Below are 16,227 nucleotides of genomic sequence, written 5' to 3'. Positions count from 1 at the left end.
CTACATTTGGCCTCCAGGACCTCTCTCCCACCTTCCCCTATGTCACTGGTACCTACATGTACCACGGGCTCCTCCCCAGCATTGCACATAAGTCTGAGCGACCTGCAATCTTTGCACCCGGCAGGCAAGTCACCATGTGGTTCTCCTGGTCACCACAAGCCCAGCTCTCTTTATTTCTAATGACTGATTTCCCCATTGCTATTCCCGGTCTCTTCCTACTACTTGGGATTCCCTCCCCTGGACAGGTCTCCTCAGTGCGAGAGGACACCATGACATCATCTGGAAGGAGGGTCCCACCTATGGGGTAGTTCCTGCCCCCAAGCTGTTGCTATGTCTGTCTCAGAGCCCCCCAGCCAGCCCTTTCCTAGGCAGAGCTCCTGCTAATCCCAGAACACAGAGCACGTCTGGCCGGGCCCCATCATCCACTGCCAGCCCCCTCCCCATCCGCACCGTCACCTGGATCCTCGGCGGCTGCCTGTAGACAAGACGCATGTAGCGTTCAAAGGCTTCGTCCTGCAGCTTCTTGTGCAGCCTGGGCTTCCTGGCGGCGGGGAGCTTCCCCTGCTGAATGAGGAGCAGATCCTGGTCCCTCGCGGCCAGCTGGGCACAGGCCTGCAACGTTCAAAGGGGCCCTGGCTCACGGTCGTTCCAGGAAGGCTGAGAAGCCCAATGACTGTCTGGGGAAGTGGCAGGGCTTGGGAAGCGGGTCTGCAGCTGCCAGGAAGTCACTGGCATGCAGCAGAGCCCACCCACGACAGCAGCCATTGTGGTGGGGGGCTGGGAACAGCGGACGGCTGCCCAGATCCGGGGGCTGTGCAGGGACTGGAGGGCCAGAGGCTGCGCATGGGCCAGAGGTGCCTGTGGCTCAGGGCTTGGTGCCAGCCCTTTCCCACGGTCTGAGGTCAGGACCCACACTGGGGGCCTGGTGCCCAGTGTCTGGTGCCTGGATTCCGGGCCCCTGCAGGCCCAGGGGCCGTCCATGTCCTCACTGACTAACAGGGGCCACCTCCCAGCCTCCCAGCCTCCCCCCCCCCGGCATCCCTGCTCGAGCGAGCTCCCACAGGGCAGAATCTTTGGCCCAGTGGGATTGGTGCTTTGGCCTAACACTCAGGTGCTCTGGACCAGCGCTGGGGGAGGCAGGGCCAGCAGCTTGCCGTCCCACCGTCAGGCGTCACCTCCTCCTTCTCCTGGCGCACCCAAGAGTAGTCCTCATCCTTCTTGAGCTTCCAGGGGAGCAGCGGCACGCACAGCCTGCAGAGAGGGACACGCCTGTCAAGAGCCAGGCTCATGGTCCCCAGGCCATCCACCGGCCTTTGCCCGCCACATCCAGGGCGGCAACCCCAGACACGTGGCCCTAAACCCTCACAGAAGCAAGAGACGGCTCATCGGGTGCAAACTAGCACCAGCGTCCCCCAGGGATCTCAGAACACCCCCACTCACCGCACGTCCCCTCCCCTGCCTGAGCGCACCTGGGGCAGCAGACCCTGGGCTGCCCCTCCCCTCGCTCTCAGAGCAACAGCATCCTGCCTGGGGCTGCACTCCGCAGCGGTGGGAGGGGCTGCCCGAGCCAAGAGACAGGACCCAGGGCCGCCGGTGGGCCGCCCAGCATTGCCCCAACGAGGGCCACGCGGGTCAGGAACGTCGGGCGCGGGGGTGTGGGCCTGTCTGTGTGTCCGTCTGTCTGTCCCCATGTGTCTCTGGTCATCCATCTGTCCCTACTTGTGGGTATGTCCATCTGTCTGTCTGTCCCCACGTGTGTGTGTCCCCACGTCCATCTGCCACCACATGAGTGTGTGGGGTGCGCCCACAGTTGCTTTTGGGTGAGGACTCGCCCCATGTATCTCGCTGGTGCCCCCCCCATTACGCTGCTCTTAGGCAGATCTGCAGCCACTGCCCTCGACCCCTCCCCACACCCAGCTCTGCGGCTGTGCGTTCTGCATCCGCAGAGAATCCCTCGGTCCAGGCGGAAAACTTCTCTTCCTCCTGAGGACACTGGGGACGAGGGATGGAGCCTGCAGAGCCTCACAGCAGGGGAGAGTGTTGGGGGGGGTCCTCCAGCCATGGCGGAGAGGGTGCACTCACGGTGGGGAGGTTCTCCGGCCATGGCAAAGTGGGTGCATCTGAGGGGGAGGGGAGGTCCTCCGTCCATGGCGGTGTGGGTGCACCCGGGGGGGGTGTGGGAGGTTCTCCAGCCACGGCAAAGCGGGTGCACCGGGGGGGGGAGGGGAGGTCCTCCAGCCATGGTGGCATGGGTGCATCCAGGGTGGGGGGGAGGTCCTTCAGCCATGGCAGGGTGGGTGCATCCGGCGGGGAGGTTCTCTGGCCATGGCAGAGGGGTCGCACCCAGGGAGTGGGGGGAAAGTCCTCTGGCCATGGCAGGGTGGGTGCACCCGGGGGGAGGTTCTCTGGCCATGGCAGAGGGGTCGCACCCAGGGAGTGGGGGGAAAGTCTTCTGGCCATGGCGGTGTGGAGCCGTGTACTTGGCAGGAGCTTGGAGCACCCGGCCTGACAGTGGGGCAGACCCCTGGCTGAGCTCACTTGACAGAGAGGGAACGAGGGTCCAGGAGCAACCGTTGTCTGGCGTCCTTGTTAAGGGGCCGCAGTGAGCCCTCGCTGACGGGGAAAGGAGCGTCCTGCACGGGGTCTAGGAGGCTCATGCACAGCAGCTGCAGGAGAAAGAGGCCCTGAGTCTTGCCAGCTGCGGAGGGGCAGGGGCTCCTAGGGGAGGGCAGCACACATGGCATGGATGGAAGAGAACTGGTCCCCCCACGTCATCCACTCAGTGTCTAACTGTATCTCCGGGGACCCCCAGTTACTGCAGTCCCAGCCTCTCCCAGCAGGGGGTGCTGTGGGGAGCGGGGCAGGAGCGCTGGCTGGGGGAAGCTCCTGTCTACTCCAGCCCCAGCCTCTCCCAGCAGGGGGCACTGTGAGGAGTGGGGCAGGAGCTGGCTGGGGGGGCGCTCCTGTCTACTCCAGCCCCAGCCTCTCCCAGCAGGGGGCGCTGTGAGGAGTGGGGCAGGGCACTGTCTATGGGGGACGCTCCCGGCTACTCCAGACCCGGCCTCTCCCAGCAGGGGGCGCTGTGAGGAGTGGGGCAGGGCACTGTCTATGGGGGACGCTCCCGGCTACTCCAGACCCGGCCTCTCCCAGCAGGGGGCGCTGTGAGGAGTGGGGCAAGGCGCTGTCTATGGGGGGCGCTCCCGGCTACTCCAGACCCGGCCTCTCCCAGCAGGGGGCGCTGTGAGGAGTGGGGCAGGGCACTGTCTACGGGGGACGCTCCCGGCTACTCCAGACCCGGCCTCTCCCAGCAGGGGGCGCTGTGAGGAGTGGGGCAGGGCACTGTCTATGGGGGACGCTCCCGGCTACTCCAGACCCGGCCTCTCCCAGCAGGGGGCGCTGTGAGGAGTGGGGCAAGGCGCTGTCTATGGGGGGCGCTCCCGGCTACTCCAGACCCGGCCTCTCCCAGCAGGGGGCGCTGTGAGGAGTGGGGCAGGGCACTGTCTATGGGGGGGTGCTCTCGCTACTCCAGCCCCAGCCTCTCCCAGCAGACTGTGTCCGACCAGTGCGCAGTGTTGGAGGGTCTGGTACAGGGCTAGTCCGGGCAGACATTGTGCACAGAGTAGGCCCCTGTGGCAGGTATCCCTGGGCAGCCTGGTTCGTGTGTACCTGTGACAGGGCCCTGCCCAGCCCGTGCTGCCCTGCCCCCGGCGCTGGGCCCAAGCTCGGTCGGTACCTTGGTGAGATACAGCCTGGGCAGGTACTTGCTGTGGTGTATGCAGTGCAGATGCTGCTCCACGCCCAGCAGCAGGTCCCCGCACTCGTTCCCAAAGGCCAGGCTCTCCGGGATCGTGTTCAGCTTGAGGTGCCTGAGGAGAGAGGTGAGAGGCCACGTGGCGGGGAGCGTCGATCGGCACAGCCCCCCTGCAGCAGCAGAGCGGCGAACAGCAGAGAGGCTAACAGAGGGAGTTTGCCTGGGATCTGTCTGAGACGAGGTACGCTAAGGGCTGCCTTAGGAAGGCTGTGGTGGTGAGTATCTGAGCGTCTGTTGTGGGGACAGTTTGACCATGTGCTTGATTGGTGGTTTGAAAAGTGTGAATTGGGAGTGCTTTGTTCCAGGTGAGCCCTGAGTGGGCCTGACTGCATAAAAAGCCAGTCAGCTGCGAACCCGCTGAGCAGCGACCAGCAGAGCGGCTAACAGAGGGAGTTTGCTTGGGGAGAGCCCACTGAGGCTTACATCTGGCCGGCTTCTCAATGTAGTTACTACAACTCCTGAGGAAGCTCGTAGAAGGAAGGTAACATGGATGGGGAGTGTTCAGCTGTTGTGACCTGCACTGGATGTGCCATGTTTGTCTTTCTTCCACAGGACAGAAGCGACTTTGTCTGTACGAAGTGCAAGCTGGTCTCCATATTGGAAGAGAAGGTTCAAGGTCTGGAGAAACAAGTATCGACCCTGCTTTGCATAAGAGAAACTGAAGATTTCCTGGACAGATGTCGGGATATGCTTCTACGGGCACAATGTTCTGAAGATTCAGAGCAGGCTGCGCAGCGGGGACAGGAGGACGGTGAAGAAATTTGGCAGCATGTGACCTCCAGAAGAAGAAAGGGGAGCGTCCAAGGACCAGCAACACAGATACAGGTAAGCAACCATTTTCATGTTCTCTCCACAGGTACTAATGCGGAGAGTGGACCAGATGATACGTCTGAGGGAAGGGAGCAGAAGGAGACTCCGCCGATTGGAAGGCATGAGATGCACTGTCCTAGGGATGGGGGTTCCACGACCACCACTCCCAAGAGAAGGAGGCGGGTGGTGGTGGTCGGGGACTCTCCCCTCAGGGGGACTGAGTCATCTATCTGCCGCCCCGACCGGGAAAACTGAGAAGTCTGCTGCTTGCCAGGAGCTAGGATTCACGATGTGACGGAGAGACTGCCGAGACTCATCAAGCCCTCGGATCGCTACCCCTTCCTGCTTCTCCACGTGGGCACCAATGATACTGCCAAGAATGACCTTGAGCGGATCACTGCGGACTACGTGGCTCTGGGAAGAAGGATAAAGGAGTTTGAGGCGCAAGTGGTGTTCTCGTCCATCCTCCCCGTAGAAGGAAAAGGCCTGGGTAGAGACCGTCGAATCGTGGAAGTCAACGAATGGCTACGCAGGTGGTGTCGGAGAGAAGGCTTTGGATTCTTTGACCATGGGATGGTGTTCCAAGAAGGAGGAGTGCTAGGCAGAGATGGTGTCATGGAATCCCCGGGCAATGCTCTGGAATTGCTCCCTACGAAGCCAGTCAGGGCTCTGGGGAAGTCTCCTCTCTGTGAACAGACTGTCTTCAGGACACACAGCTCACACAACTTCCACCTTCCTGGGTCTGAACTTGGAGCATTCAGCATCCTCTGCCCCTCCGTGCGCTTCCCACAGCGAGTCCGCCCAGGCCAGCCAGTAAAACAGAAGGTTTATTAGACAGGAACATGGTCTAACACAGAGCTTGTAGGTGCAGAGAACAGGAGCCCTCAGCTGGGTCCATTTTGGGGGGCAGTGAGCCAGACAATCACGTCTGCACTTCACTCTTCGTCCCCAGCCAGCCCCAAACTGAAACTCCCTCCAGCCTCTCCTCCTCTGGGCTTTGTCCCTTTCCCAGGCCAGGAGGTCACCGGATTCCTTTGTTCTCCAACCCTTTAGCTCTCACCTTGCAGGGGGAAAGGGCCAGGCCATCAGTTGCCAGGAAACAGGGTGCTGGCCATTCTCTTTGTCCAGACCCCTGCACACACCTGCCCTCTAGGGCTCTGCAAGGATCATACACCCTTACCCCGCCCCCTAGATACTTAAGAACTGCATGGGGGAAACTGAGGCACCCCCACAATATTCAGAGGAAATATTAAGAACAGTCCCGCTTCGTCACAGACAGGCTCCACCTAACGAAGAGAAGGAAGAGCATCTTCGCAAGCAGGCTGGCTAACCTAGTGAGGAGGGCTTTAAACTAGGTTCACTGGGGGAGGGAGACCAAAGCCCTGAGGTAAGTGGGGATGTGGGATACTGGGAGGAAGCACGAGCAGGAGAGCACGAAAGGGGAGGGCTCCTGCCTCATACTAAGAAAGCAGGACAAACAGCGAGTTACCTCAAGGGCCTATACACAAATGCAAGAAGCCTGGGAAACAAGCAGGGAGACCTGGAAGTCCTGGCACAGTCAAGGAATTAGGATGTGATTGGAATAACAGAGACGTGGTGGGATAACTCACATGACTGAAGCACTGTCATGGATGGACATAAACTGTTCAGGAAGGACAGGCAGGGCAGAAAAGGTGGGGGAGTTGCACTGTATGTAAGGGAGCAGTATGACTGCTCAGAGCTCCGCTATGAAACTGCAGAAAAACCTGAGTGTCTCTGGATTAAGCTTAGAAGTGTGAGCAATAAGGGTGATGTCGTGGTGGGAGTCTGCTATAGACCACCGGACCAGGGGGATGAGGTGGATGAGGCTTTCTTCTGGCAACTCACGGAAGTTACTAGATCGCAGGCCCTGGTTCTCATGGGAGACTTCAATCACCCGGATATCTGCTGGGAGAGCAATACAGCGGTGCACAGACAATCCAGGACATTTTTGGAAAGTGTAGGGGACAATTTCCTGGTGCAAGTGCTGGAGGAACCAACTAGGGGCGGAGCTCTTCTTGACCTGCTGCTCACAAACCGGGAAGAATTAGTAGGGGAAGCTAAAGTGGATGGGAACCTGGGAGGCAGTGACCATGAGATGGTCGATTTCAGGATCCTGACACAGGGAAGAAAGGAGAGCAGCAGAATACGGACCCTGTGTCACGGAGTGTGGGGGAGTCCAGGCCCTGCACCCCTCTTCCTGGGATTCACTGAGACTCTCAACCAGCCAGTAAAACAGAAGGTTTATTGGACAACAGGAACACAGTCCAAAACAGAGCTTGTGGGTACAACCAGGACCCCTCAGTCAAGTCCTTCTGGGGGAGCAGGGAGCTTAGACCCCAGCCCTGGGGTTCCCTGTGTTCCTCCCCCCAGCTCCAAACTGAAACTAAACCCGCCCCCCCAGGTTCCCTTCTGCAGCCTCCGTCCACATTCCTGGGCAGAGGTGTCACCTCCCCCTCCCCCTCCTGGCTCAGGTGACAGGCTCTCAGGTCTCCCATCCCCAGGGCATGTTCCCAGGTCAACACTCCCCCCTCCCTGCTGCCTCACATCGTCACATCTCTCCCCCCTTCGAGACTGAACTGAGCGGGGTCACTGTGACCAGTGACCTGGGGAAGTTCGGGGCCCCCTCTCCGGGACAGCGCATCCGCTATCAGGTTGGCACTTCCCTTCACATGGACCACGTCCATGTCGTAATCCTGCAGGAGCAGGCTCCATCTCAGGAGCTTGGCGTTGGCTCCTTTCATCTGGTGCAGCCAGGTCAGGGGAGAGTGGTCGGTGTAGATGGTGAAGTGTCGCCCGAAGAGATAGGGCTCTAGTTTCTTGAGGGCCCACACCATGGCCAGGCACTCCTTCTTGATGGCCGCGTAGTGTTGCTCCCGGGGTAGCAACTTCTTGCCCAGATACACGATGGGGTGTCTCTCCCCCTTTTCATCCTCCTGCATTAACACCGCCCCCAGTCCCGTGTCGGAGGCGTCGGTGAACACCACAAAGGGCTTGTCAAAGTCTGGGTTTGCCAGAACTGGGCCACTGACCAGAGCCTCCTTCAGCTCCCGGAAAGCCTCCTGGCACTGCTCGGTCCAGACCACCTTGTCTGGCTTCCCCTTCTTGCATAGCTCAGTGATGGGGGTGGCTATGGCGCTAAAGTGGGGCACAAATCTTCGGTAGTATCCTGCCATCCCAATAAAGGCTTGGACCTGCTTTTTGGTGTGGGGAGCGGGCCAGTCTCTGATCACCTCCACCTTGGCTGGTTCCGGCTTTAGGCGGCCGCTCCCCACCCGATGGCCCAGGTAAGATACTTCACCCATCCCCACCTTGCACTTCTCCGCTTTTACAGTCAGCCCAGCCCCCTGGAGTCGGTCTAGCACTTGTCTAACCTGGGACACGTGGTCCTCCCAGGTCTGGCTAAAGACATAGATGTCATCAATATACGCCACGGCAAAACTCTCCATCTCCCTCAGTAGCTGGTCCACCAGGCGCTGGAAGGTGGCCGGCGCTCCCTTGAGGCCAAAAGGCAGGGTCAGGAACTCATAGAGCCCCAGAGGGGTGATAAAGGCCGATTTCAGCCGGGCATCTGCATCCAGCGGCACCTGCCAGTAGCCCTTTGTAAGGTCCATGGTGGTAAGGTACCGAGCTCCTCCCAGCTTGTCTAGGAGCTCGTCCGGCCTGGGCATGGGGTAGGCATCAGATACTGTGATGGCATTGAGCTTCCGATAGTCCACACAGAACCGGACCGACCCGTCCTTTTTGGGGACCAGCACCACCGGCGAGGCCCAAGGGGTGGCAGATGGCTGGATCACCCCCAAAGCCAGCATGTCCCGGACCTCTCTTTCCAGGTCCTGAGCAGTTTTCCCTGTGACTCGGAAAAGGGAGCATCTTATCGGCGGGTGCGACCCTGTCTGCACCCGGTGGACAGTCAGATTAGTACGTCCAGGCTGGTTGGAAAACAGCTGTCGGTACGGACGCAGCACCCCCCTGACCTCAGCTTGCTGGGCAGGGGTTAGCTGATCCGAGAGGGGAATTGTTTCCAGGAGGGAACCAGCTCTGGTCCCAGGGAATAGATCTACTAAAGGGTCATCTCCCTGCTCCTCCCACTGTCCACACACGGCCAACACCACATTCCCCCTGGCATAATATGGCTTCATCATATTCACATGGTACACCCGGCGGTGGTGGGCCCGGTTTGACTGCTCCACCACAGAGTTCACCTCATTGAGCTGCTTGACGACCTTGAAAGGGCCCTCCCAGGCGGCCTGTAGTTTGTTCTTTCTCACGGGGATGAGAACCATCACCTGATCCCCGGTGGCGTAGGCCCGGGCCCGCGCCGTGCGGTCATACCAGACCTTCTGCTTCCTCTGGGCTCTGGCCAGATTCTCCCTGGCCAGGCCCATGAGTTCAGCCAGTCTCTCTCGGAAGGTCAGGACATACTCCACCACTGACTCTCCATCAGAAGTGGCCTTCCCCTCCCACTCGTCTCTCATCAGGTCCAGGGGGCCCCTCACCCTCCTTCCATATAACAGTTCGAAAGGCGAAAATCCGGTAGATTCCTGGGGTGCCTCCCTGTACGCGAACAGCAGGTGAGGTAAGTACTTGTCCCAATCCTGCGGGTGCTGGTTCATAAAGGTTTTCAGCATCATCTTTAGCGTCCCGTTAAACCTCTCCACCAGCCCATTGGACTGGGGGTGATACGCTGAGGCCCAGTCATGCCGGACCCCACATTTCTCCCACAAGCACCGGAGCAGGGCCGACATGAAGTTGGACCCTTGGTCTGCCAAGACTTTCTTGGGGAACCCCACTCGGCTGAAAATGGTCAGGAGCGCATCTGCCACGGTGTCTGCTTCAATGGAAGCTAAGGGCACTGCCTCGGGGTAGCGGGTGGCAAAATCTACCACCACCAGAATGTATTTCTTCCCTGAGCGGGTCGTCTTGCTGAGAGGCCCCACGATGTCCATGGCCACCTTCTGGAAAGGCTCCTCTATGATGGGCAAAGGTCTCAAAGCCGCTTTCCCCTTGTCCCGGGCCTTCCCCACCCTCTGACAGGGGTCACAGGATCGGCAATACTGCCGGACGGTGGTAAAGACCCCGGGCCAGTAAAAGTTCTGTAGCAACCTCTGCCGGGTGCGCCAGATTCCCTGGTGCCCTGCGAGGGGGATGTCATGGGCCAGGGACAGGAGCTTGCGGCGATACTTCTGGGGGACCACCAGCTGCCTCCTGATCCCACAGGACTCCCCTTCCCCTGGGGGAGCCCATTCTCGGTACAGGAACCCCTTCTCCCACAGGAACCTCTCCTGGCAGCCTCTCCTCATGATCCGTCCCACACTGAGGTCGGCCAGGTCCCTGAGCTTCCGCAAGGAGGGATCTTTCCTCAACTCGGCCTGGAACTCAGCGGTTGGGGAAGGGATGGGGCCCGGTTCCCCCTCCGTGGCCAGGTCTGAGGCCACAGCCTCTCTGAGCCGTGCCCCTCGGCGCTCCCTCCCCACCAGAGTAGGGTCTCGCGCCTCCGGTGTGGTACCCTCCCCAAGGTCAGGGTGCAGTGCCCCTTGCCGGCTCGGGCTACGGGTCACAACCACGGCGGTCTGGGGGTTGCTTGGCCAGACCTGTAGGTCCCCCCCATCAAAACCTCAGTGGGCAAATGGTGGTGTACCCCCACATCCTTGGGGGCCCTCCTTGGCCCCCCATTTCAGGTGTGCCCTTGCCACGGGCACCTTAAATGGGGTCCCGCCCACCCCCGTCAGGGTCAGGTAGGTGTTGGGCACCACCTGATCTGGGGTCACCACCTCGGGCTGGGCCAGCGTCACCTCCGCGCCCGTATCCCAGTATCCATTGACTCTCCTCCCATCCACCTCCAGGGGAACAAGGCACTCTCTCCGGAGGGACAGCCCCGCGCCCACCCTGTAAACCGAGCACCCTGAGTCCAGAGCCTCCAGCCCTCTGGTGGGGCTGGCCGGGGGTACTCTTCCCTCCTGAGCAGGTGGTAAGCTGGCAGCCCCCCTTACCTGGGTCGTCTGCCCCTCGTCCAGCTGAGTCCCTACCCAGTTAACCCTGGGTAGGTTGGGTCTGCTCAGTCTGTCCCTGAGCCCAGGGCACTGGGTCCGTACGTGGCCTCTCTGGCCACAGTGATAGCAGCTCAGGTCACGTTGGTCCCCTCGAGCGGGTCGGAGGGGCCCGACACCAGGCGTTCCCCTTTGGAGGGGGTTCTCCCTATTTCCCCTCTGGGAGGTCCCATGGTGACTCTCTCTCTGCATCGGGGGGGCCTGTTCTTTTGGGACTCCTCCCTGCTACCCGCTGACCGACTGTTCACAAACTCGTCGGCCAGCTGCCCTGCGTGCTGGGGGTTCTCGAGCTTTTTGTCCACCAGCCATAGCCTCAGGTCGGAAGGGCACCGTTCATACAGCTGCTCCAGTACGATTAGGTCAAGCAGGTCCTCTTTAGCTTGGGCCCCCGCTGTCCACTTGCGGGCATATCCCTGCATCCTGTTGACCAGTTGTAGGTAGGTGACCTCAGGCGTTTTACGCTGACTCTGGAACCTTCTCCGGTACATCTCGGGGGTCAGCCCAAACTCACGGAGCAGGGCCTCTTTGAACAGTTCATAGTCCCCTGCCTCCGCCCCTGTCATTCGGCTGTACACCTCCACAGCTTTGGGGTCCAGTAAGGGGGTGAGGAACTGGAGCCTGTCTGCAGGGTCAACCCTGTGCATCTCGCAGGCATTCTCAAAGGCCGTCAGGAAGCTATCTATGTCAGCAAATTTGCAGATGATACTAAACTGGGAGGAGTGGTAGATACGCTGGAGGGGAGGGATAGGATACAGAAGGACCTAGACAAATTGGAGGATTGGGCCAAAAGAAATCTGATGAGGTTCAATAAGGATAAGTGCAGGGTCCTGCACTTAGGATGGAAGAATCCAATGCACCGCTACAGACTAGGGACCGAATGGCTAGGCAGCAGTTCTGCAGAAAAGGACCTAGGGGTGACAGTGGACGAGAAGCTGGATATGAGTCAGCAGTGTGCCCTTGTTGCCAAGAAGGCCAATGGCATTTTGGGATGTATAAGTAGGGGCATAGCGAGCAGATCGAGGGATGTGATCGTTCCCCTCTATTCGACATTGGTGAGGCCTCATCTGGAGTACTGTGTCCAGTTTTGGGCCCCCCACTACAAGAAGGATGTGGATAAATTGGAGAGAGTCCAGCGAAGGGCAACAAAAATGATTAGGGGTCTAGAGCACATGACTTATGAAGAGAGGCTGAGGGAGCTGGGATTGTTTAGTCTGCAGAAGAGAAGAATGAGGGGGGATTTGATAGCTGCTTTCAACTACCTGAGAGGGGGTTCCAAAGAGGATGGCTCTAGACTGTTCTCAATGGTAGCAGATGACAGAACGAGGAGTAATGGTCTCAAGTTGCAATGGGGGAGGTTTAGATTGGATATTAGGAAAAACTTTTTCACTAAGAGGGTGGTGAAACACTGGAATGCGTTACCTAGGGAGGTGGTAGAATCTCCTTCCTTAGAGGTTTTTAAGGTCAGGCTTGACAAAGCCCTGGCTGGGATGATTTAACTGGGAATTGGTCCTGCTTTGAGCAGGGGGTTGGACTAGATGACCTTCTGGGGTCCCTTCCAACCCTGATATTCTATGATTCTATGATTCTATGTCCTCCCCCTCCTTCCGCTGGGCCAGGAAGCACTTATCAAAGCTCCTTGCAGTCTTGGGTCCCCCGGCACTCACCGCAGCCGGGGCCCCACTGCTCCTCAGCCTGGCCAGCTCCAGTTCATGCTGTCTTTGTTTCTCCTTCTCCTGACGTTCCCTCTCCTTCTCCTCCTGCTCATGTTGACGTTGTTTTTCATGATCCTCCAGCTCCCTCATTTTCATCTCCCTCTCCCATTCCAGCCGCCTCCACTCCAGGGATGGGGAGCTCCGCCGGGAGGATCCCCTGCTGGCTGCCGGGGTCAGGATGCCCTCGATATTCGCTGGGCTTCCCCCAACCCCTCCCCCAGGCATAGGTAGGAAGGGTCTTGGGATGTCCTCGGCAGCAGTCTGACCCCTTCCAGCCCGGTTAGGCCCCAGGGCCCACGCTGCGTCCGCCCGGCGGCTTCCCTCCGGGACAGGGATCGGGTCATCCAAGCGATCCCTCTCCTCCAACTGGGCAATCAGCTGTTCCTTGGTGGACCTCCCGACGCGCAGCCCCCTCTGCCTGCACAGCTCCACCAGGTCACTCTTAAGGCGTTTAGCGTACATCTCCCTGCTGGCCACTCGCAGGCCGGGCAGCTTTCCACGGTTTCCAGGAAAACCCCCTAGTGTGCCAGTCCTTCTTGAGGTCACCACCTCTTTGCCAGGGTCGAGCTGCAGACTCCTCCGCCCCTGGGACCGCTCGCTGCAATCCCCCGGGGGACCCTGTTACTGCAAAAGTCCTTCTCTCTGGTCACACACTCCCAGGGGTTAACCACCCCCTGGAACCGTCTCTCTCTGAATCTTCAGCACGCCTGGTCCCCGTCAATCCCCCTTCGTTTTACTGCTCCCCAGGCACTTACTGCAGGAAGCACCATCCACGGGGTGCAGTACATCCCACCGCTACCACCAGTTGTCACAGAGTGTGGGGGAGTCCGGGCCCTGCACCCCTCTTCCTGGGATTCACTGAGACTCTCAGCCAGCCAGTAAAACAGAAGGTTTATTGGACAACAGGGACACAGTCTCAAACAGAGCTTGTGGGTACAACCAGGACCCCTCAGTCAAGTCCTTCTGGGGGGCAGGGAGCTTAGACCCTAGCCCTGGGGTTCCCTGCGTTCCTCCATCCAGCCCCAAACTGAAACTAACCCTCCCCCCCGCCCCACCCCAGCAGGTTCCCTGCTGCAGCCTGTGTTCACATTCCCGGGTAGAGGTGTTACCCCCCCCCCCTCCTGGCTCAGGTGACAGGCTCTCAGGTCTCCCATCCCCAGGGCACATTCCCAGGTCAACACTCCCCCCTCCCTGCTGGGTCACATCGTCACACCCTGGACTTCAGAAAAGCAGACTTTGACTCCCTCAAGGAACTGATGGGCAGGATCCCCTGGGAGAATAACATGAGGGGGAAAGGAGTCCAGGAGAGCTGGCTGTATTTTAAAGAATCCTTATTGAGGTTACAGGGACAAACCATCCCGATGTGTAGAAAGAATAGTAAATATGGCCGGCGACCAGCTTGGCTTCACAGTGACATCCTTGCTGATCTTAAACACAAAAAAGCAGCTTACAAGAAGTGGAAGATTGGACAAATGACCAGGGAAGAGTATAAAAATATTGCTCGGGGATGCAGGAGTGAAATCAGGAAGACCAAATCACACCTGGAGTTGCAGCTAGCAAGAGATGTTAAAAGTAACAAGAAGGGTTTCTTCAGGTATGTTAGCAACAAGAAGAAAGCCAAGGAAAGTGTGGGCCCCTTACTGAATGAGGGAGGCAACCTAGTGACAGTTTCCACGATATGCTATGCATCCGATGAAGTGAGCTGTAGCTCACGAAAGCTCATGCTCAAATAAACTGGTTAGTCTCTAAGGTGCCACAAGTCCTCCTTTTCTTTTTTCTTTTTACTAGTGACAGAGGATATGGAAAAAGCTAACGTACTCAATGCTTTTTTTGCCTCTGTCTTCACGAACAAGGTCAGCTCCCAGACTGCTGCACTGGGCAGCACAGCATGGGGAGGAGGTGACCAGCCCTCTGTGGAGAAAGAAGTGGTTCGGGACTATTTAGAAAAGCTGGACGTGCACAAGTCCATGGGGCCGGATGCGCTGCATGCGAGAGTGCTAAAGGAATTGGCGGATGTGATTGCAGAGCCATTGGCCATTATCTTTGAAAACCCATGATGATCGGCGGAGGTCCTGGACGACTGGAAAAAGGTGGGGTGGGGAGGGGGGGCGCGAAAGGGAGCCAGAGCCTGGACCAGTCCCAACCCGTGTGGATTTAGAGTTAGTGGGACACTGTGTACAGCTTCATTTTCAGCACCCGCCCCCTGCTCAGGACTCAGCCAGGGAAAAGAACATCCTCTCTTATCTCCCCCGGCCCCATTTTTCATTCTTTTTTCCTTCATCCTCCTCCTGTATTGTAAGTAATGGGCAGTAAATGAAAATAAAGTGAGGTACCTTGATTGGGGCAGGGGGGCGGCGCGGCTCCCAGAACGACCGCCACCCCCCCACCCCCTCACCCCCGGCAGCGGCTCCTAGGCAGGGAGACCAGGGAGTCTCCGCAGTTCCTGGCCCATGGGAGCTGTGGAGTTGGTGCTCGGGGCAGGGGCAGCGCACGGAGCCACCTCCCCACACCCCACTAGGGGTGCGCAGAGATGTGCCAGCAGCTGGCCGCTTCCGGGAGTGGCGTGGGCCCACCGGCCAGCAGCCTGCCTGCTTGAGCCCTGCTGCGCCACCGGCTGGGACTCAGGGGCAGGTTGTCAGATATTTGTCCTGCATTTTGGGGGGTCCCTTGTCGTTGGGGGCCACGTGCATGGTTTGTTTCACGGTAAACCTGCTCCTGGTCCAAACACACTGGCCTGTCGAGAGAAGCACGGCTGAGCCGGCCAAGGCTCTCGATTGCACATGGCTGGGAGCCCGGGACCACAGGGGCAGGTAATTTCCATGCCCTGAACAGCCCGAGGCTGGTACAAGTTTGCCAGGTCCCAGAGTGACGGATCAGACTGCGGGGCTGGGCCTGTGCCCCTCCGGCAGTGAGAGTCGGCACCAGAGACGGACACTGCATTTTCTGTCTTTGCTGCTCATCATTCCCCTCGCGTGTTTGTCTGGTTTTGTCTTTTTGGAATTGGGATCAGCCTGTAGCAGCAGCCTCAGCCCCTCCCAGCTCTTCTCCCTTCCCCTAGGACAATTCTTACCATCTTAACCCCAGCTAAGGGGCTGTCTGGCCAGGGGGGTTTCCCAGGGAAAGGGCCCCAGGGGCGCTGTTAACATACCAGCCCTACGGAACCCCTGACGTTTCCAGCGCTCGCCCCGATGTGCCGACTTCCCTGTGCAGGGTGAAGGGACATTTCTTGGGGCGTTTGCCACGGGACCGAGCTGGCTCAGCTCCCTGGATCCCAGACCTTGTTTAACACTGTGCAGCTCCAGTCAGTGACAGGAGCATGTTAACACCGGACACCAGCCCCTCAGGGCCGTGAGACCCACCCAAAGCCCCCACAGCGACTGCGGTATGGGCAGGATCTGGTCAGAGTCCCTCACAGGCCGTGCTGGCTGGCCTGGCAGGAGCGTCTGCCTCTCACCTGAGTAGCTGGTTTTGGGCGTTCCAGACCTTCACCGACCCATCCCTGCTGGCCGATGCAAAGAGCTTCAGCGTGGGACAGCAGCAGAGGCCTACAGGGCAGGAAAGAGCTGCCATTAAACAGGGAGTGCCCCCCCCAGCCTGGGGCTGGCCCCTCATGCAGCATGCACTGGGGTGGGTAGGAGCGCCATGAACTGGCTACACTCCATGGGGCACCAACAGCCCCTTGTCCCACCCAGGCAGGGCACTGCCCACAGGACACAGTGTGACACTGCCAGACCAGGTGCCAACTTCTGCCAGGTCCCCTTGTCTCAAGGGAACCCCGACAAATACGTCACTGGAGCCAGCCTGGCCCACCTGAGTGTGAGCAGCA

At 59.3% G+C, this 16,227-nt stretch overlaps 1 protein-coding gene across 1 annotated transcript in view; it reads right to left on the bottom strand.

Annotated features, from left to right (window-relative positions):
* Positions 1–16,227, bottom strand: part of WDR97 (WD repeat domain 97) — a 74,305-nt gene that overhangs the window by 50,701 nt on the left and 7,377 nt on the right. The window contains exons 9-13 of the mRNA XM_074943656.1: positions 15,856–15,946; positions 3,734–3,866; positions 2,539–2,666; positions 1,176–1,251; positions 457–612 (exon numbers count right to left, since the gene is read on the bottom strand). Coding sequence (XP_074799757.1) covers positions 457–612; positions 1,176–1,251; positions 2,539–2,666; positions 3,734–3,866; positions 15,856–15,946 — 584 coding nt within the window. The remainder of the gene's footprint in view (positions 1–456; positions 613–1,175; positions 1,252–2,538; positions 2,667–3,733; positions 3,867–15,855; positions 15,947–16,227) is intronic.

Source organism: Natator depressus, chromosome 2 (assembly GCF_965152275.1).
Source record: "Natator depressus isolate rNatDep1 chromosome 2, rNatDep2.hap1, whole genome shotgun sequence".
NCBI lineage: Eukaryota > Metazoa > Chordata > Testudines > Cheloniidae > Natator > Natator depressus.
This window is presented reverse-complemented; position numbering and strand designations above follow the sequence as displayed.